At 38.4% G+C, this 22,303-nt stretch overlaps 1 protein-coding gene across 1 annotated transcript in view; it reads right to left on the minus strand.

Annotated features, from left to right (window-relative positions):
- Positions 1–3,671: 3,671 nt before the first annotated feature.
- The window catches only part of TRPV5 (transient receptor potential cation channel subfamily V member 5), a 44,504-nt gene continuing 25,872 nt past the window's right edge, over positions 3,672–22,303 (minus strand). The window contains exons 9-15 of the mRNA XM_077164592.1: positions 13,051–13,137; positions 12,878–12,954; positions 12,452–12,617; positions 12,197–12,263; positions 10,340–10,608; positions 5,591–5,697; positions 3,672–4,455 (exon numbers count right to left, since the gene is read on the minus strand). Coding sequence (XP_077020707.1) covers positions 4,155–4,455; positions 5,591–5,697; positions 10,340–10,608; positions 12,197–12,263; positions 12,452–12,617; positions 12,878–12,954; positions 13,051–13,137 — 1,074 coding nt within the window. The 3' untranslated portion in view covers positions 3,672–4,154. The remainder of the gene's footprint in view (positions 4,456–5,590; positions 5,698–10,339; positions 10,609–12,196; positions 12,264–12,451; positions 12,618–12,877; positions 12,955–13,050; positions 13,138–22,303) is intronic.

Genomic DNA, 22,303 nt, shown 5'->3' on the forward strand with positions numbered 1-22,303 from the left:
TTGTAAGAACAAAATCTCCCTATCACTTCCCTGCCTCTGGCCTAAGAGTAAGTGAGAGCAAGAATTTTCTGTTTTCTGTATTCTAAAGAAACAGGGTAGAGAGTGGAGGGTATAGGTGAAAAGAGCACGGTAGTTATTTCCTACCTGAAAATTCCTCAGGTAGGAACAGCACAATTTCTTTTACTCCTTCCCCATCCCTGTCTCCACAACCCAATAAATAAACCTGGAAACCTTCTGGCAGGACAAGAATATATTAAACGTTTGAACCCTTCCAAATTTGTTCAATTACCACATCTTCCCTGTGGTACAGTAATGTCTATGCATGTTTTCTTCACCCTTCTCACTTGAGCTCCTGAGGGCAGATATGGATTCTCATAGATTGTCTTCAAAGCCTCTTACAAAGATTATCACATACTAGCAGATTCAATAAGCTCTTTCCCAGAGCTTTATTGCTTGGGTTTTTCCCCTTTTTCTTCCTTCTCTTTCTCCTCTGTATCAGTCAAGGTTCTCTAGAGAAAAGAACCAACAGGAGATATCTGTAAATATGAGATTTATAAAGGTTTGTCACCAACCTTAGGAACGAAAAAGCCCAAAATCAGTAGGGCAGGCTGTGAAGCTGGCTGCTCTGACGAAGGGTCTGGACGAACTCCACAAAAGAGGCTCATTAGCTGAAGAAGCAGTGAAAGAGTCTCTCTTCTCCCTGAAATGTCTTCAGCTGATTGGATTATCATGTTTGTGGGAGACGCGCCTTACTTAATCGCAGAGATTATCAGCCACAACTGCAATCAACTGACTGATGATTTAATACACCAGTCTTCCAGTTTATCAGCCAGCCACAAAATATTCTTGCAGCAATGGTCAGTCCAGTTCTTGCCTGACCAGACAACTGAGCATCAGAACTTCACCAAGTTGACACCAGAACCTAACCATCACATCCTCCTCTTTTTTCTTCTCCGCTTTCTCTATCACTCTCTCATACACACACATAAACACACCAAAACTCCTGCAGAAGCTTACTTAGGGTGACAAAATTTTCTACTAATCGCATCTCATTGGGATTTATCCTTCCCAAAGTGTTTCCAAGCATATTGTGAACTTGTCTTTACTATTACCCCACTCAGGGGCAGATATTTTTTATCCCCTTTGATAGATGGGGGAAAAGAAAACAAAACTGTGGCATGGTCATTAGGATAACCTACAATAAAAAACAAATAAATCCTTCAAAAGTTCAGTTAATAAATATTTATATTACATACTAGATTGTACTGGAATTATTCAAGGCACTGGGAATTCAGTGACGAATGACAGACTATCTCTGCCTCATTGAACTTACAATCTATTAGGGACACAGACATTTAAACAAATAATTGTAGTGAAGTGCAGGAGGTATAATAATTGTACAGGTGGTCTAAAAATATAAAGCATATGGATCCTAACCTAGCCTTCAGGTGAGAATTGCCCCTACCTTACAAAACACACACCCTACCACATGTGATCTTTACGCTGAGATTTGTAAAATGAATAGAATTTATGAAGAAGGAAGGGGGAATGGATGCAGAGGGGTAGAAAGATCTAAAAATTGTGAAGACCCAGAGAAAGGAAAATATAGTAATACCGAGAATTTTTTTAATGCAGATTAGTAAAATAGAGGAGAGGAGAGATGTATGAGAGGAGCCAGGACTGAGTTCATGGAAGGGCTTCCTAAAAGGCAATATTTTGAGGCAGGAGCTGCATTTTTCTGAGATGATTTTTGCTACAATGTGGACTATGGATTCGAGAACAGCAAAACAACATGTAAAGAGAGCAGTTAGGAACCCATTCCTGTAATACAGGAGGGAGATAATGGCAGCCTATTTTAGATGAATGGCAGAAGAACTTGGAGAGGGAGGGACAAATAACATTTTTTTCTTTACATTACACTGGTATAGAATAGTCAAAATGTTTTACCAACTGAGAAAAGCAAAAAGTGTCTTTTTTTCCAGTATAGCCTCTATTTAGTATCTAATATACTGTTTCCATATAGGCTTAAATATTCATAAAGTATTTTTGGAATGATAAATGATAAACTTTTATTACTGGATGTCCCTGAGAACATCTGGGAAATGGGGTAGAAGTAGGATACTTTAATTTCCCTGTATATTGTGTGTGCCTTTTGAATGTTGTACCATGTTGTATATTAACTAACCAAAAACAGGTATTTTTCAAATGAGACTCTTAGGTAATAGACTCCTCAAGACTTGAGATTTACAGGATTTGAGACTTGAGATATAAGGATTGAGAATGATAGCTAAGATTCTGAGGTAGGAATTTACTTGGTTGGGAATACAGGCAGAGCAGGTTTGGTAAGTAGGAACAGTTGTTCAGTTTGGGACATGTTGAGTTTGAGGTATTTGTAAGATATCCAGGTAGAGTTGTCAAACAGATAGGTGTATCGTGACTGGTGCTCAGAAGACAAAACTGAAGTGAGGAGAATGAGCATGGAATTATGGGCACATGTGTGGTTAGTAGGATCTGCTGATGTCAGTGGGGCTGCCAGAGGTGAGGGAAACACGGAGCTGTGGTCAGAACCTTGTGGACTAAAAATATTTGATGGATAGACAGAAAAAGAGAAGCAACCATAGTGGTAAGGGGAAATCCAACGTGTGTGGTACTTTTTCTGAATGCTACAGAGAGGTCATGCAAAATGAAGGCTGTTCAGGAGGTTTAGCTATAGGTAGATAACCTTAACAAGAGATTGGAGACAACAGGGTCAAATCCCAATGGGTTAGGGAATGAGTGGGTGGTAAGCAAAAAATGTAGTGTACTCAAGAAGTTCGGTTCTGAACAGGGAGTAAGAAGAGCAGTAGCTGAAAGGAGAGGTGAAGTTGAAAGAAGGTACATGTGATTTCTTTAAAGATAGAAAAGAATAGAGTGGCTTTATTCATGAACAGTTCTAGTAGCAAGGGGAAGGTTGAAGATACACAATGTAAAGAGTGAGAGATGACATTTTGGACACAGGAGTCTGAAGAGCCAGAATATCAGATCTGGAACACAGATGGTAGTTCAACTTAAAAAGCAGTGAACACACTTCCACTGGGAAAGAACTTAAAGATGACTGTGTGTATATAAGTGTGCATTATTGTGTGATTCCTCACTGTTCAGCACTCAGCTGTGCATATGTGTTGGTGTCTACATGAAGTTGTCTGTGGGCTACAAATTTTTTGCTACTTCAGACCATAGTCTTCTTAAAATATGTTATGGCCTGTGGCAATAGAAATGATAGGGACAAGAGAAGAAAAGGGCTGGGTACAAAGAGAGTGAGTATTTGTAAGCCACTATAGTGGGTACCTTGGATAACTGGTTCCCAATTCCCCTTCTGGAAATGGTTGGTCTGCTTTCCATTATTGATATTCATCCCAAAACTCAACACAAAGGCAAAGAGAGATGGAAGGTGGATGGTTAGCTGTTTCAGGAGGCATAGCCAGAAACCTGCATACAGCTGATTAATTTCTAATGAGCCACCTGAAGGATAGAGAATGAAGGGTTCTATAGAAGAAATGAAGAGGCCATTCAGGCATATCAAGGCATATCTTACCACATATATTTAAAAACACACCAGAAAGTAAATGAAATGCAAACACTTTCAGACTCTGAACCTCATAAAGCATGGATAAGGAACCTTACTTCTTGCAGCACTCTAGGTTAGGAGTAGTTTATGAGAGAGCCCAACAGAATAATAGGAAAAAAGAAAGGATCGCAACCTCTTTGCCCAGCACGACCCTTCCCACATCAATTGCTGTAGGCACTTTTCACCAGATTACAACTTTCTAATACACAGATGTGGTAGAATGAGAAATCATCTGAAATTAGTCTCACATCCCTACTTCATGTCTCCAATTGCTTAGTCCAACTTCGTTCCAAAAGATACCTCCTTTTCCCCAAGATATGGGACTTACAAGAATCCAGAGGATATGTAAGAAGGTAGATGTGCATTGCCTACCTCCAGCAATGCTGTGAAGGATGGCACATGACTTTTTAGGAACTATTCTTGCATTAACTTCTCATAAGCAATGGGCATAACAATTAGATACTACCCAGCTACCTCCCTCTCTGCTCATCCACAGGCCCACTGGAGTCAGGTCAAGAATCACTGGGGACCTGTTAATGCGATTAAGTCAAAAGTGATAGACTCTCTCCTCTTCATCTCCCTCACCAAGGTCCAATCCGAAGTTCAAGTGCCCCAGTGTGTTGCGCTGAATTATCTCCCAGCCCCGGTGACTGCTACTGCTGTGGGATGTGGTCCGGGACAGGCAGGGAGTAGGGATGGCCAGAGAGGCTCTGGCTAGAGTCCCACTCTCAGCCACAGAGGACCGTTTTTCCAAAAGATTTTCTTGTCCATCCTCCTTGTCTGAGTCCTTGAAAGCTTCCGCATAGCGAAGCACTCGCAAAGGATTCTGATCATGATGATTCTCAACCCTGATGAAAGAGAGGGAAAAGACTCAGTTGAGGCGGGGAGAAGAGCCACATGGAGAAAGAGATAAATGGGACACAGGATGGAGACAAGATCAAGGGGAAGGGGGACATGGAGTGCACACAAATACATTTTTTAAAAATTAGGAATCATCACTCATCATAACAAAAGACTAAATGCAATGGAAGACCTCAAGCAGCTTTTCTAAAAAGAATAAATGATGAAAACCAATTTGATTGTAACTTCAACTTAAAATGAATTTACTTGGCTTTGAGTTCTTTGAAAATTAATGAATTTATTGTAAATGTTATGCTATGTACCTGTTAATAATATTCGTTCACTAGAAAATTTATTTAACATGACTACTGCTTTCTCCAATAATTTTGAAGAAATGAGAAGTTATTGTCAAAAAAAAAAAAGAGGAAAGAAGAAGGAAGAAACCAAAATTGAGGTAGGAAGAAACCAAAGTTGAGGTAAGAAGAGCATCTGGGATCAATTGACAGGAAGGGAAAGGAGGTGGAGTGGAAAGGAAGGTCATATGATAGAGACTAAAGAAGTTGAAGAATCAATATTTGTAAGGTAGTAGGGCTAATGTGTGGGGGTGTGCATGTGTATGTGTGTGAACAGCAGAGAGAATACAGAACCGATAAAATAGAAGTGAATCACGAGGATGAGTAGAATGCCATTCAGGAATTAAATTGGGGAGTGAGGCGAGCCAGGTGAGGAATTGAGGGTAGGGTATGAAGAAGGATATGAGATTCAAGTAAAAAATATACTAGAAATGGGGATCAGGTAGGAACAAGGCTGAAACAAGTTGGGTAGCGCACACACATATTCAAGTTAGGATGCATACATGTAAGACTTCACAAATTACTGCCCCGATCTATGCATAGCCTGACATTGCTGTCAGCATTTTCATCCCTCCACAACCACTCCTTCCCCTGCCCTGAAACAGGCTGCTGTAGTTTCCCTTATAAGGTGGGCATCATTCTTTTGGGTTCAATTTGGAAGCTCAATAAAGGAGAAAAGGGTAAAAAATGTGAATCTGGTAAGAAAGACCAGGCCTAGATTTTCCCCACCGCCATGAGCACTGCCTCTCAGATGTCTGAAGTTCACATGCACATACATACTGTCACTCACCGCAGGTACCAGCAGTTCCCCAGTCCGTACTCGCGCCCACAGATCCCAGATCGAGGCCACAAGCAGCGAGGCAGCTTCCGCTCCAGCATCACCGTGGTAGCCACAACCTGGAGGGAGGTAAAAGGCAGAGAAAAACCTCAGAGTCATGAGTTTCAGAGACCGTGAGGCCACAAATTGAGGGAACTAAAAAGAACCTGTGATGAAGAGAATGAAAAGACGAGGCACACAGTGGGAGAAATTATTTGCAAAATGCATATCTGACAAAGGACCTGTATCCAAAATATACAAGGAACTCGTAAAATTCAATACGTAAGACACAACAAAAGAAAACAAAACAATGTAAAACAAATGGGCAAGAGAGCTGAACAGACACCTCACACACAAAAAAGACATAACGGGTGGCAAATATATGAAAAGACATTCAACATCATATCTCATTGGGGAATTTCAAATTAAAACAACAATGACATATCACTACACACCTATCAAAATGTCTAAAATCGAAAACACCAAAACCCCAGATGTTGGCTAGAATGTGGAGCAACAGGAGCCCTCATTTATTGCTGGTGGGATTGCAAAATGGTACAGCTACTTTGGAAGACACTTTGGCTGTGCCTTACAAAGCTAAACCTAGGCTTTTCATTTGATTTAGCAATTGTACTCCTATTTGTTTAACCAAAGGAGTGGAAAACTATTATCCACACAAAAACTTTATTACAAATGTTTATAGCAGCTTCATTCATATTTGCTCAAAATAGGAAGCAACCACGATGCTTTTCTATAGACGAATGGATAAACAAACTGGCACATCCATTCAATGGAATATTATTCAACAATAAAAAAGAAATAAGCTATCAATCCATGAAAAGACATGTAAGAACATGGTAAGTGAAATAAACCAATAGGAAAAGTCTACATATGTATGATTCCAACCATATGACATTTTGGAAAAGCAAAATTAGAGAGATAGCCAAAAGGTCACTGGTTGTCATGGGTTAACTGTGGGATGGGGAAAGCAACGAATAAGTGGAGCACAAAGCAGGCATTTTGGGACATTAGCCTGTAAAAGACTGTAATAATGGATAAATGAGATTACATATTTGCCAAAACATTTGTAGAAATGTATATATGAACAGTGAACTCTAAAAATAAGGGGGTGGGGGTTACAGGAAACACTTTGAACTTGCTACGCAATTTTTCTGTAAGTCTAAACTGCTCTAAAAATGTTTATTATTCAAAACACAGCAAACAAAAATGGTGAGATGAGGATGCCAAAGGTCAGTAGCGAGGACAGTGATTTATCTCTGCCCTAGTCTGTCTGGCTTTATATATCACTTATCAGAAAAGGAGAGATAAAATTCATGAGTGTTTCTGGTAAAACAGTGATCCCTACTATATTTTTCAGTTTCATGGGAAATGAGTCACTCCAAACTAACTTCATTTCCTTTTTCAGAGGAAAGCCATAAACCGACTATGTTGTTTAAATGAAATTATTAAACAATCTCTATGGTACTGGGATTAAAATGATGAGGTAATGTTTAGGCAATTGGCAGACAATTAAATGCCCATATCTTGAGAGAGAAAAAAGTTGATACATGACTGTGGGAACATGGGAGAGAATTTTGTAGTGGCATGTCACTCAGCCCTCATTAATTACTTAGGTGAAGCATAGAAGATAAGCTTATTAAATATAATAAATGTATGAGGTGATAGAAGCAATATAAAAATGATCTCACCAGGCTAGAATGCTGGTCTAAAATGAATGACATCAAATTCAAGAAAAACAAAAATAAAACCTACATGTATGCTTAAAGCTGAAGTACCACAGGAAAAAGGTAAAAGAACTTAGCTAAGCCAGTCACATGAAATAAAAAATAGGCATTCTAGTTGATCAGAATAAGGGCCAACTGTATATTTGTTAAAAGATCTGACTCCATTTAAGGATATTAATAGTATAATGTCCAAAGTAAGGGAAGATATGACCACTCTTTGTACTATATTATACCAATCATATCAGGGACAATTATAGTTTAAAAGGGAGATAATCTATTTGAGTAGGAACAAAAGGGTGCACTAAGGAAGGGGTGGGGCCAGGAAGTATTATTAATTGAAAGAGCCAGAAATCCTGCAATAGCCTAATTCTCCAGTCTCATGTTCTTTCACTCTCCATCTTTCTTAGTACTCCACACTGGCCTCCTCTTGGTTTCTTAGTTGCACTAACCCCACTCAAGACTTTCAATCATTCTCTTCCTTTTCCCTGGGTAGCTTGTTTTCTTCTTTCCTTTAAAATGGTATTTATTGTTTCTTCTTGTCGCATCATTCAGCCCTCCACTTTCTTCAGTAAGAGATACCATCTTTCATTTAAGGAATCTTTCCTTCACCATTCTCAGTCTATTGGTTAGAGTAAACTGGACTGCACACAGTCCTGGTTAATTAGTGCATGTTAATTCCCCAACCCTACCCCACCCACCCCCAACACCACCACATTATCCAGTCTTTGACCATAAGCTTTGGTTCAAGAATAGGTTTGTTACTTGTTCCAGTGAGCTATAATTCAGCTGGAGCTCACTGGGGAAAAGCTACTCTTATAAACAGTACACTATTGCCTAGAATTAGGAATCATACAATCCAACATAAATGATGCCCTTAGAATTGTGGAATGCACAGTACCTGCTCATTCTCTTGGGAGTTTAGGGTTTCTGTAAGTTATCTCATCATAGTGATAGAAGAGCCTGCCCTAGTAAGAAAGTCACAACAGAAGAGAGCAGAACAGAGAAACTAATGTATTGTGTGAGACAGACATTTGGGCACTGGTCGGATATACCTAAAGCTAGTTTAATCCTCTATACTTTATATTTGTGAGGACCAACACATCCACCTCATCCTCACCTTTTTTATATAAAGTCTGAGGTTGGTTTTCTGTCCCTGGGGCCAAGATTCCTAACTGATACAAATCCCATTCTCAATCTCTTTTCACAATTTCTCTTAGATACCTTCTTTTTATATATTTGTATAATCTTATCTTAAATGCAATTTCCTAGGAAAAACTGTTCCTAACTTTCCTGTCAGATTTCTGTATTGCATCCTTTCTTTGAACCTTATACTTCTCAGTGGCACTCTCTACTAAACTGTAATTGTATAGCTATCTGTGAAGTTACATTTTTAATGTCTGTCTTCTCAACTAGACTGCAAACTACATGAAAGCAGAGATTGCATCTGTTGTATTCACACTTGTACCCCCAGATCCTAGACATTTTTCAACACATTGAAGATTCTAATTAATTATTTGTTAAATGAATGAAAAGTCTGAGGGGAAAAACAATGTCTGCATTCAAATATCTGAATGCTGCTCATATGGAAAAGCATGTTTTATATTATACCATTAAAGATGGGCTCCAAATGGAGGAATTATAAGATGATATGTTTCAGTTACTGCAACATGGAAATTTCTAATAAGAAAAACTTTCAAAATATAGAAAATCTCTTCTCTTCCCAGCCCTTATGTATATCTATGCGATTATAAATTCCTAAAGATTATTTAAGAAGATGTTGAATGACCCTCTGACCAATAAATGGTGATCATGTTGGGTAGGACCCTCAACTAGAAGACCAGTAAATTCCCTTCCAATGCAACTTTTTATTCAATTCTAATCTTTACTTTTTATTATTTACAATGTATTTCAAAAACTGTCTTTACATTTGCCTTAACTGCTTTATAAGACCTGCAATAAAAAAACACTTAGAATTAGAACACGCAAATACCAAATTGTAATACCTACTTGTAGTGAGTCATTATTACCAAAGGGGTATAGTTTTTAAAATAAGCAATGTGTGGCAATGCAAAATAAAATACAAATTTGTTAGAACAGAAAATTTTACACTAATGGTGATAGAAAGGAGGTGGTTTTGTTTTCTTTTTTCAATACATCTGGTTCTGGCAGCAAGTTTTACTGTGCATTTAAAGTAATATGTGCCCCTGAAAGCTTATATTTTCAGTTTGTGCATATAAACTCAGAGCCTAGGCACATGAAAAAGTATAAACAAACACCTGGTCTACAAGTATGCTTCTCAATCAATACCCCTTCTTCTAGAAGCTCACTATGTTAGTGAACTCAAGACTGTCATTGGTGATGGTATTTTTACAATATTTTTTCCACAGTACACAGAATGCTTTCAATCTTCTCTAAAAGAAAAGCAATGAAAATACAAAGAAACCCTTGAGGGTTCAATTTTCACTTCACATTCACCAAGTAGTAAAAATAGCAACTGTACAGGTTGATGAAAAAGAATTTAAATTTCTTTCTTTTAATTTTTAAAATTTACCTGGATTCCAAAAAAAATTTTTTTTTAGTGCCAAATACTTCAGAAATTTAACATTTTATTAATCTATGACAAGACAAAGAAAAGATCTTAGAGAAACAGCGATTTAAAGATAAGGTTCAAATTAAAAACAACAATAAATGAGAATGAGATTTATTTTAGCTCTAACTGGAATCAAGATGGACTTTTGGGTCTGCTTTTCCACATGATAAAGATCTCCTCTTCTTGTTCCTATCTTACCATTTTACAGTCTTTGATAAAGACCCCTTTATCCATCCCCATGTACCTCAAGTTTATATAAACATCTGTTGAAGTAACAACACAACTGAGTGGTTTATTTCTCTCCTCAGAGTGTTCTGCCATTACATATCCTACTTCGATTTTTCTCTACGCTCTGACCCTTAGCAAAACTAATATTGAAAAACTCACCTGGGCCCTCCAGAGCTCGTCCCTCTCATTGGCCACACGCCAGTGTGTGTCACCCATCATGGCAATGAACAGGTTGAGCATAAGCAGCGTGGCAATGATGACAAAAGCAAAGTAGACCACTCCAAACATGAAGGGCAAGTTCACGTCGTAGTTGGCGGGCCCATCAATGACAGTGAGGAAAAGTTCAAAGGTGCTAAACAATGCCATGGGATAGTCATAGAATTGCCCCAGATTCATTGGGTCCTCTGTCTGGAAAATGATATAGAATGCTGCTCCACCCAGGGAGAAGGAATAGAGATGAGAAAACAGGGTATTATCATGAATAAGCATGGGCCTGGTCAACCTTCATTTTACTTCTGATATGTGCATCTCCACGTACTTACATGCATGTACACACATTTATATACCCATTAGAGTAGATGTGTGAATGTGTACATTTGAAACACATTTTACCTCTGGAACTGGCTAACCCTGAGATGTTCTATGACTAGTCCATTACCCCGGGTAATAGTGATACTCAGCCATCTGGCAAAAACATATAAATATGAAATAAATCACTTAAAATTACATTTTAGAAAACCAAATACTTAAAGCATGAGTTATTTCAAGGATTCATGGAATCTTCAACAATTTTGAAGGACCGAGTGCATGAAAATGCTAAAAGAAGGGCACCTTTTTATCTCAATGGTCTCTAGACAACTTTGATTACCGTGAGATTTCCTGGGTGACCCTGGATCTCATGAAAAAGTTGTCCCTGTTCAGCAATGTAGCATACTGGAGAGAACTGCACATTCTGGAATCTTATAAAAACATTAGAAATGTTAAAGACTCCTTCCTGTATGTGGAATTAAAACATAAACAAGGTAATTCTAGGAGCTAATGGGCTTGAGGGTGGAAAGAAAGGGTAGACGATGGCTCACGGGAGTAGAGTTCTCCAAATAGCAAAACCTAGTACATCCCTTTCTATTTCAGATCTTGGTGTACTTTTTCCATCTGCTGTTTTGTGAGCAACCCCATTAACAGGAAAATTCCTGAGGACAGGAACAACATTGTCTGTATTGATTTATGCTCTATTAGATTTTGGGGGTTCTTCAAAGATGACCTAGGACAATCCCTATGTCTAATGGATGATTAGAGGCAGATATTGGTTATTGTGTTAGAGCTGCTGATCTGTATCTCTTCATATCTGGCCCTTCTGCTTTATACCTCTCCCTAAGAACTCTCATCTACTCATTCCATTTCCTATGCCTCCCTCTGGTTCTTCATCAGCCTATTTTTTTTCTTGTGTTCCCACTGTATCTTGGCTGATTCTCTCTTCATCTCTGTTCTACCCACCTCTCTTCACAACTCTTCTTTTTCTGTTTTCCTTCCCATTCTTTGAACTCTTTTTCTTTGCCTTTTTTTCTAATCCTTTCATTTTCTCTCAAATTAAAAAAAATTATTTGGAAATAAAGCACATTACCTTTTATTAAATGTTTTTCCCCCTTTAGAATTATAAATATGGTAGATAAGAATTGCTCTGTTTTTGTTTTCCCATATAGCTCTCTAAGATCCACAGTTGACCAGTATTTCTTGCTTAACATCCCTTTCTAAAGGCTTTTGTCTCTCTTTTTGAAAGACCTTCCAGGGTTGTTAGGCTATGTCAGGTAAAATGGGCCCAGAAATTTAGAACACAGCATCTACCTTCTAGGTGAGTCTGAGGGTCTCTGATCTTATGAGTTTGAGTGTGCTCTTTGACTCACTTTCTGCCAGGAGAAATAAAAGTGAGAACGAGTGCAAACAAGAACTGAGAGCAAGAGTGAGCTCTCTGGAGAACTGGATCTTATGACTAAGTAAAACTGAGAGTTGCATTCTTACCTGAGGCAAAGCCCAGTATGACCACAGCCATCAGCCAGCAGAAACGCATCAAGTCTCCAAAAATCATCTACAGGAAACAGAGAAGGAGACAGTGGGATGATTCTTTTTCCATCTGTCCATAGCAGCTACCTCTGACAGACCAGAAAGACCTCTAGTTCCACCAGATCCACACTAAGCAGGATTTACCATATTGCCCCCAACCCTATCCCTCTATTTGTGGCTGGAGTCAGAGGAAGCTTAGGAGAAGACACTGACCTTCTGGATCATGATAGTGAAGGGGCCCAACATCTGGAATCCTCGAGCAAAGTACATGACACTGCACCAGCCCAGCACCAGGGCAAAGGACATGGGTACCACCTCCCCAGTGATGTTAGTGAGCCGCATTACCATAATCACCAGTACCAGGCAAGCATAGGTGATGCTGGGGGGAGTAAGAAGGGGGAGTGAGAGGAGGGCTGAAATTATTCTAGGTTTCCAATAGCAATGCCATGACTTAAGTGGTATCCATACACTCAGACTTGGTCTTTATACCTAAAACACACATAAAGTCACACATGGAAGTCCCTCAGAGAAATCCACAAAAGTGAGGATCAACTGAAGTCCAGATCTCAGACACTGAACTGGAGTAATTGAATAATTTTCATGAGCAAAAGCAGGGGCTTGGAGGAGGGGAATACTCACATGATCACATGGAATGGACCCCCAAGTACTGTCTGTCCAAAATAGCAAGTGGCACCGACCCTATAGATATCCGGGATCTGGGAAGAGGCCAGTAACACAAACAGACCATGGAGACTGAGTTCAGGCTGGGCCCACCAGTGATGGTCTCATGTTGGACACCACCCACACCTCACCTCTAGAAGGAGGATGATCACAGCCCCGATGATGGTCACCAGCTCACCCACCAACCGGATTTTATCCTGAGAAGTCACATAGGCCTCCTATGGGGAAAATTCAGGATAAGAAGTGCTTTCTGTTGAGTGGAGTTTCAAATCCTTTTGCAAAAGGAGTCTAAAGCTGCCAAGGTCTACCCAAGATGAAGAAAATCTCCTAACCCCCACCTTAACCAATATCCCCATTGTACTTGCTATATACAATGTAGCTAACTCTGTGACCAGGACATCAGGCTATGTATCTAAATTAAGAAGACTAAACCAAAAAGAAGAGGTATTAGTGGTTTTGGGAAGGTTTAAACTATAAATCCAGCTTTTCCAATTTCACTGTGGCTCCCAGTGGATAAAATATACTGTAAATATATCACAAATCAGACTCCAGTATGGGACCACAACTTACTGGCTCAAGTGAAACCATGATCCAGTTATTATAACTGTCTGAGCTTCAGGTTTCTTATCTGTAAAATGGGGACTCTTAGGCTTATGCTGTACAGTTATTGTGAAGGGTCAAATTTGATGCTATATTTGGATGTAGTTTTAAAACTAAGCCCTATAGATAGATGCATTGTGGTTTTATTAAAATTTAATATTATTTCAATTTAATGGGTCAACTTTCTAGGTAATGGTTTCCATTCATTTAGCTATGCAAACACTGGCCTAATTGTTACTGTGAAGATATTTCATAGATGGATTTGCATCTATTATCAGTTGATTGCATATGATGGTTGCCTCTGCAATCAACAAAGGAGATTATCTTCAGCAATGTGAGGAGACTCCCCATTCAATCAATTGGTGGTCTTAAAAGCCAGAACTGAGTTATTTTAGAGATCGGAAATTCTCATCTCACCTTCAGTCAACCAACTCCCCCTGGAATATGAACTTGTTATTCTTCAGAATCATGTTTATTCAGCTTGCAACCTGCCGTGCAGAATTGGGACTTCATATCCCCCATGATGACATGAACTGATTCTTCATAATAAATCTCTCAAAATACATGTGTACATGCACATATATGGGTGCACATACATATGTATGTGTGTATGTGTATTTGTGTGTGCATGTATTTGTGTGTATCTATGTATCATGTGGATTTATTTCTCTGGAGAAACCTGAGTAAAATCGAGTTTGGTACCAAGAGTTGTTCTTGAGAAACAGAAACGTAAGGATGAGATTTTGGAATAGATTCTGGGTGTTTAGAAATGTTTCTCTCACATAATTAGATTTAAAGACACTATTGACTCTAATTTCCAATGATCAAGATGGCATTGATAGCCCATAAAGTGATTTGGCAAGGGAGATATGCAAAATATCACCATTGGATATGCCTACACAAGCGCTTATAAAAGTCAAGACTAGGTGACAACGTATTTGAAACCTTAGGATATTTTTGTCAAGTTGAAATTTATAATGAAGTTGGCTTCTAGACAAAGTTGTTAAAGAAAGGGATGAACTCAGTGTGTCAAATTCCCAACTCAATTTCAACCTGACTGACATGAAAGTTTCTTTGCGTGCCCTGAAAGAAACCCTCATTTTTTGTAAAGACTTGAGGTTTCTGAAAACTAAATGTAGAGTCTCATCCTGTGAGTAGATGAACTATAATGCAAATTGAATTTCCAACTTTTCAGGAATAGGACACTGAAAATCAGAATGGAGAAACTGGGTTGATTATGATACAATAGAGATATTGAAACCTTAAACTCTGTTGAGTCCTTTTTTCCAGATAAACCTGCAATAGCTTGATTTGAGAAAGCAACCTTCCCAACACCGTCTTAGAAGATTAACCCTGTTTTTACCAATAAACCTGTGATTTTCTCCCTGAGGAATCAAGCACCCCACATAACACCCTGTCTCATCAGATGAGATTGTAATAGAAAGTTTTGAGGTTATTGATTTGCAAGACACTGCCAATTCCTTTTATAACCAACCCCCATCAACCCTCTTTTCTTCCACACCTATAATTAGACTGAAATCCCAACAGGCCCCAAAAGATGTTGCAGCTCAAGGGATTAGAAAGGGCTCTCACAGATAGTTCACTTGGTTGCCTAAAGCATGGATCAAAAGGTAGCTTACATTAAATGAAACTGAAAGGACAAAACTGCCTTAATAAAATGTAAAAGAAAGTATCCAAAGACTTAGAGAGATAGGAACGTTGAGTGGATTTATCATGTAGACCCATTTACCCATCTTGGGGATGTCCATAGGACATGCCTTTCACCATAACTATGAGAAATAAATTTGTGCGAGGAGCCCTATCATCCCCAAAGAGTTATGTGATGGTTCTTCTTTGTAGGTCAGATGTTATGGTGGGAACTGCTATAAATGCAAAGAGGATGATCAGATTCCAGGTTGGCAGGAGCCAAGTGAATGAACTTAATTGCCAAAAGAAAGGGGAGTATGATGACCATATTGGACAGCAGAGTCTAAACAGTAATAAGGATAGTCTGACTGCAGAGACTGATGGCATTGCCTAGTTGATCATAGGTTACCAAGAAGTGAAGTAATGAGTAGTCTACCAAATTCTTACTTGAGCTGTGTAAGCAGAAGTGTTCTAGATCAAGCCAAAAAAAGTCTAACCTAAATCATAAAACAGAGTGTCATACCCCCTCAATTGATTCTCAGATTTGAGGGAACTTATGGACCCAGAACCCTTTGAATGGTAGGAAGGCCATGTTCCCTTGGGGAAGGAACCTGCTTGCAACTAAAACTTTATATTGCTAAACTTTCCTCAAAGGGTCATATTGTCTTTTATAAGGATGATTTTGTGTTGGGGAAAAGAAAATTAGGATATCTCAGTAATTACTTAATACTGTCTCTGAACTGACACTAATTCTAGGAGACCCAAGATGTCACCGAATTGGTGTCAGTTCAGAGCCAGTGTTTGGCCAAAGTAGGGGCTATGGAAGTCACGAAATCAATGGAGCTTTAGCTTAAGTCCATCTAACAGTGGGTCCAATGGGTCCCCAAACACATTCTGTGATTATTTGCCCAGTTCTGGAATGCATAATTGGAATAAAAATACTCAGCAACTGTCATAATCCCCACATTGGATTTTTGACCTATGGATTGAGGGCTATAATGTCAGGAAAGGCCAAGCAGGTTTGGCCTTTCCAATCTAGATTTTCCTCTACCTAGCAAAATAGTAAACTAGAAATAACACCACAATACTGGAGGGATTTTAGAGATTAGTGTCAACATTAAGGACTTAAAAATTTCAGGGGTATGATTCCCACCACATCCCCCTTCAACTCTCTTATTTGACCTGTACAGAAAACATATGGATCTTGGAGGATAACAGTAGATTATTGTAAACTTAACCAATTGTTGATTCCAATTACAGCTACTGCTCCAGATTTGGCATCATTGCTTAAGAAAATCAGCACATTTCTGGTATGTAGTATGCAATTATTGATCTGGAAAATGCTTTTTCCTCAATATCTATTAACAAAGTACACAAGAACCTGTTTGCTGTCACTTGACAAGGCAAGAAATATGCCTTCATTGTCCTACCTCATGGGTACACCAATTCTCCAAGCCTATGTCATAATATAGTCTGTACTAATCCATTACTTTTGTGGTCCATTACAACTAGTACATTATAATACTTCATGACACTGATGATATTATGCTGATTGGATCTAGTGAGAAAGAAGTAGCTACTATTCTAGACTATTGGTAAATCATTTAAATGTCAGAGGATAGGAAATAAATCCAACAAAAATTCAGGAACCTACTAACTCACAGCAAATGAGGTGCAGCACTGGGACCATGCTCATGGAATTCACAGGCCTAACCATGTTCCCCATCATTGAGAGCATCTGGATTGATAAAATGGTGGAATAGTCTTTTGAAGACTCAATTATGATGCCAAATGGGTGGCAGTACCTTTCAGGGCTGGGAGACTGTTCTCCAGGTGGCTATATATACCCTAAATCCAATTTATGGTGCTGTGGACGATATCATCCACATGTCAATGTAAGACATCCTTGTAAAAGCCACCAAAGAGATTTAGTGACAAAAGGAAAAATTTCACTTGCTTAGAACTCTGGAGGATGGTAGAGACTACAGAAGGACTCCACGTGGGCTGAATCAAAGAAAAAAAAAATCTCAGGAGAATTCTATTCTGGATTCCAGTCAGTCCCCATTCCTCTCCCCTTCACTTAGTCCCACTAGCTTGGAAATCACAGAGGGGGCATTGCCCAACTCCCTCCCACCATAGACTGAGACAGTAGACTCAGAATAGTGAGTTAGAACTCCATGCATATCCAAGCACAGGGACCTAAGTCTTCAGAGACCAGGGTAGAACATAAGCTGCTACGGAGTTCTACATACAAAAGTGTTATTTTACCCTCTTTTATCCAGGAGGGTAAAAGAAATGCACATGATAGAAAGACTTGTAAAAAATGTTGTGCCTTCACTCAATCCAATTTTGGTTGACTGGACCGTTAATACAAAATGGACATTTCTGAAGTGACCCACCTTTCTAGATTGACACCATCTGGCTTCCTCATTAATGGAGAGGCAGAAATGCCTCATAGAAAAAAAATTAAATTAAAAATGGGTTTAAACTGAACTGCTGTAAGAAAAGACAAGGCACAGAACAGAAAAGTGTAAGGAAAACGGCACTGACTGAGGGAGACAATTTAAACAAATCATAGGATCTGGGGAGAAAAATCTGCAAAACAAAGAGGAAAGATTCCTGGAGAAGGAATAGAGGAAGGGACACTTTCTCCTGGAGGTGAAATAATTGCAAAAAAATTTACAATGTTAAAAATTTAACTTCATATCCAGGGCAAGAATCAGATGAAGAAAGGCTGAGAAAATCTGAACTGTTAAACAAGGGCTATTCTAAAGGCATAGAATAATTTCGATCAAGCATTAAAGAAGAGCCTTAACACAAAGTCAGACAAAAATAAAATTCTAGACAAGAGGGAGAAACGGCCCTTCCCAGTTAACTCATCAAGACAATCAGATGCTTAGATAGCAGCCAAAAGTTACAACCCATACTAAGAAACAGGAAGTAGCGCTCATTCAAGGTAACAAATAAAAATTTCAGAGGAGACTCTGAAGTTAGAATAACTAATCAAAAATATTCAAATAATTCTCCTAAATCAGTAAAAGAGATGAAGGAAAATATGCATAAAGAGATAAAGGAAATTAGGAAGATAATATGTAAGCATAAAGAAGAATTTGAAAGTATAAAAAGAAACAACATGGCTACTATTAAACAAACAGGAAACTATAAACCCTGGAGAGGATGTGAGAAACTGGGACACTTATGCACTGCTGGTGGGAATGTATAATGGTGCAGCCACTATGGAAGACTGTTTGGTGGTTCCTTAAGAAACTAAATATCAATTGCCCTATGATCCAGCAATAGAACTACTTGGTATATACCAGAAGAGCTGAAAGCAATGACACAGACATTTGCACATGGATGTTCATAGCAGCATTAATTGCAATTGCCAAAAGATGGACAAAAACCAAATACCCATCAACAGACCAGTGGATCAGCAAACTGTGGTATATACATATGATGGGATATTATGCAGCAGTAAGACAAAATGACATCCTGAAGTACATGATAAGATGGATGAACCTGGAAAACATAATGTTGAGTGAAATTAGTCAGACACAAAAGGACAGAGGCCATAAGATTCCACTTTTATGGCCAACATAAAGGTATAATCAGAGGCTTATAATACAGAACATAGGGGACTTAGAGATACATCAAAGCTAGAGATGGATGAACCATTAGCTAATGAAGTAGAACTCCAATGTAAGAGAATAGATAGGAGCAAAGGTGATTCTCTAGTGGGTCTAGAAGTAATATTACCATTTGAAGATGAGCAAGATTGAAAGGGGTTGTATAGACTACATGTCCCACTGACTCACACTAGAAATATGAATGAGTTCTCATAAGAAAAATTGCTTCAAAGATATGATGCTTGTATAAAGAGTGTTTAAGTCTAAGGTACAAGGGGAGAACTGCTACTGCATGCTATGAGCTAAGTTCAAAAGGAAACCATCAGCACTACCACAGCAGCAGCAGAGATAAATAATAGGGAGAGGGACAAGAGTTAAGAGGAGGTTTAGAGTTCTTATTTGGTGAGGGTGTGTTTATTGGTTTTCTGTCTGTTGGGAACAATGAAATTATCTAAAATTGAGAATGTTGATGGACTGTGGGTTTTCGGCCCTCTACATGTTGCCCAATGAATGCAGGTGGCTGAAGGATGCACTGGTGGAGAAGTAGATTGGTGAATGATGGTGTATACTTATGAATGAAGGTTGTGCTGTTACAGAAAGGAACAATGTCATGAGGCATGCAATGATGTGAATGAATATATGGGACATTTGGTGAGACAAAATAAGCCAGAAACAAAAAAACAACAATGGTATGGTCACCTTCAGAAAATGCTTATAAGAAAACAGGGGCCTAGATGGTAAGCTTTTAGAGCAGATACATTAAGTCCAGAGTAGTGATTATTATTTCTGGATTTTGAGAGGCTGTTATATATATATATAACCTGATATTTAGAGATAAGAAAGAAGCTGAACAGGTTGGGGTTAAAGTAATTCAGAACATAGGAGTAAGATTTATTTGATCCAGAACTGAAATTTTCTGTAGTGCATAATCTAATTCAACCTATCTGTATAGCTCATTTGAACAACTGAAACACCGGAAGCACAGAATAAGAAAGAGGTCCTTTAATCCTGTATAGATTATTGTAATACCTGAAAATATCCTGGAGTATATTAAGCAGATAATCAAAAGTATTGGCAAAGTCCCCTGAGAGATGGGAGAAAGACTATGGAACCATTAAACCTTACCATTAGGGGATCCCCTGATACTGTGCCAAATTTTAGGGATACACAAAACAATAGGCCATGCCCTTGATCATAAAGCTTACTCTTATGAAGTTTATGTAGGTCGCGGAGAAGCTTAGACTACCTATAGGCATGCCTAAGAGTTACTGCTGGAGGACCTCTGGTGCTGCTCAGATGTGGCCTCAGTCTCTCTAAGTACAACTCTGCAAGTGAAACCATTGCCCTCTCCACTACATGGGACATGACACCCAGGGATGAAAGTCTCCCTGGTGACATGGGAGAGGACTCTCAGGGATGAATCCCGACTTGGCACCATGGGATCAACAACTACATCCTGACCAAAAGGGGGAAAAGAACTGTAATTAATAAAGTATCAGTGGCAGAGAGAGTTCAAATAGAGTTGAAAGGTTACTCTGCAGGTTGCTCTTACACAAACTTCAGGTAGACCTTGCTACCTATCATAACCAGCCAACCCCCAACCAGGACCATTCCAGCCAATCCTAAAGAATACCTAGGGCAATATATAAGATTCCACAAGGGCTCCAGGCACTAGAGTAACTTTCCAGAAACCTACAATCTCCAGATGGGTCCCTGTTCCAAATAAGTCCTGAAACCTAGCCCAGCCTCTCCAGAACATCAGATGGTTCTATCTCCCTACCCCATATTAGTGACAGACCCTTCCAAAATAAAAAATTTAGAATTGCCATAGCCCAAGCAACCCAAAGAGAGGTATGGAAAGATCAAAGGTGATGGTGGAATTATACATAAATATAGCACTTAACAAATGAATATGAATGCTGAATCATTAAATTGATATCTTTTAGTTTCCAGTATTTTAGAGTAGCTAGAAATAAAACCCTAAAATTGTGATATTGTAACCATGCCAAAGTCTGAAATATGTTCCACAACTAATTGTTTGGTGCTGTGCTTGGAAATGCATAGCTTTTTGTATATATGTTATTGTTCACAAAAAAAAAAAGGAAAAAAAGTCTATTATGATGATAAAAAAGTACTTAAGCCCTCTAGCCTCCTATATTCTGGAGCAGCTAGAAGGAAAAATATGAGAGGGTTGTATGGTAGTCCATGACAAACTCTGGGGCTATCCTATAACCACTTTTTGAAGAGTGCTTTGAAAACTATTGCTTTTCTATTTCTTTGCTTTGTATTTATGTTATACAATAAAAAAAAGTTAAAAAAAAGAAGAAACAGAAATTATGGGGAAGAAATCACAATATTAGAGATTAAAAAGAACTAGAGGTAGTGGTCAATGAGTGGGAGGTACAAGGGGTATGAGATGTATGAGATTTTTCTTTTTTATTTCTTTTTCTGGAGTGATGCAAATGTTCAAAAAATTATCATGTCAATAAATATACAAACTTGTGATGATATTGTGAGCCATTGATTGTGTATTATGTATAGAATGTTTGTATATTAAGAATGTTTGTGTTTGTATGTTGTTTTACTAATAAAAATATAAAAACAATAGAACAGCAGATTTGAACAGGCAGAAGAAAGAATCAGTGGACTAAAAGACAGGCTAATTGGGTGGGCCATGATGGTTTAGTAGGCAGAATTCTCGCCTGCCATACCAGAGACCTGTCCATGCAAAAAGAAAAAAGAAAAAAAAGGACAATTGAAATCATAAAGTCAAAAGAACAGACAAATAAAAAATTGAGCACTATTTTATGGATTTGAGTAACAACACAAAGTATATAAACATATGTATCATGGTTGTCCCAGGAGAAGAGAAAGGGTAAAAAGAATATTTGAAGAAATAATAGGCAACTTTCCAACTCTTATGAAAGACCCAAATCACATGTCCAAGAAGCTTAACATACCCAAACAAAATAATTCCTAATAGACCTATTCTGAGACACCTACTAATCAGAATGTTAAACACCAAAGATAAAGAGGGGATTCTGGAAAAGCAAGAGAAAAGCAATTCATCACATTCAAGGGATCTTCAATAAGACTAAGTTTCAATTTCTCATCAGAAACATGGAGGCAAGAAGGCAATGGTATGACATTTTTAAAGTAATGAAAAAAAAAAACTGCCAGCCAAAATTTTTTATCTGACAAAACTGTCCTTTAAAAATGGAAGAGAGTTTAAAATATTCACAGATTCTTAAATATAAACTGACAAGAGTTCATCAACAAGAGACTTGCCTTACAAGAATTACTAAAGGTAGTTCTGCAGGTTGAAAGGAAAAGACAGGAGAGAGTGGCTAGGAGTAAGGTGAAGAAATAAAGATCATCAACAAGGGTAACTAAAAGGGTAAAGGCAAAACCCAATAGTACTGTATTCTCAATATACAGTGCTACCCTTTAATTCATATAAGAATCAGAACACAATTGTACAAGAAAAAGTCATATTTCTAGAGAATAGATA

This window comes from Tamandua tetradactyla, chromosome 1 (genome assembly GCF_023851605.1).
Source record: "Tamandua tetradactyla isolate mTamTet1 chromosome 1, mTamTet1.pri, whole genome shotgun sequence".
Lineage (NCBI taxonomy): Eukaryota > Metazoa > Chordata > Mammalia > Pilosa > Myrmecophagidae > Tamandua > Tamandua tetradactyla.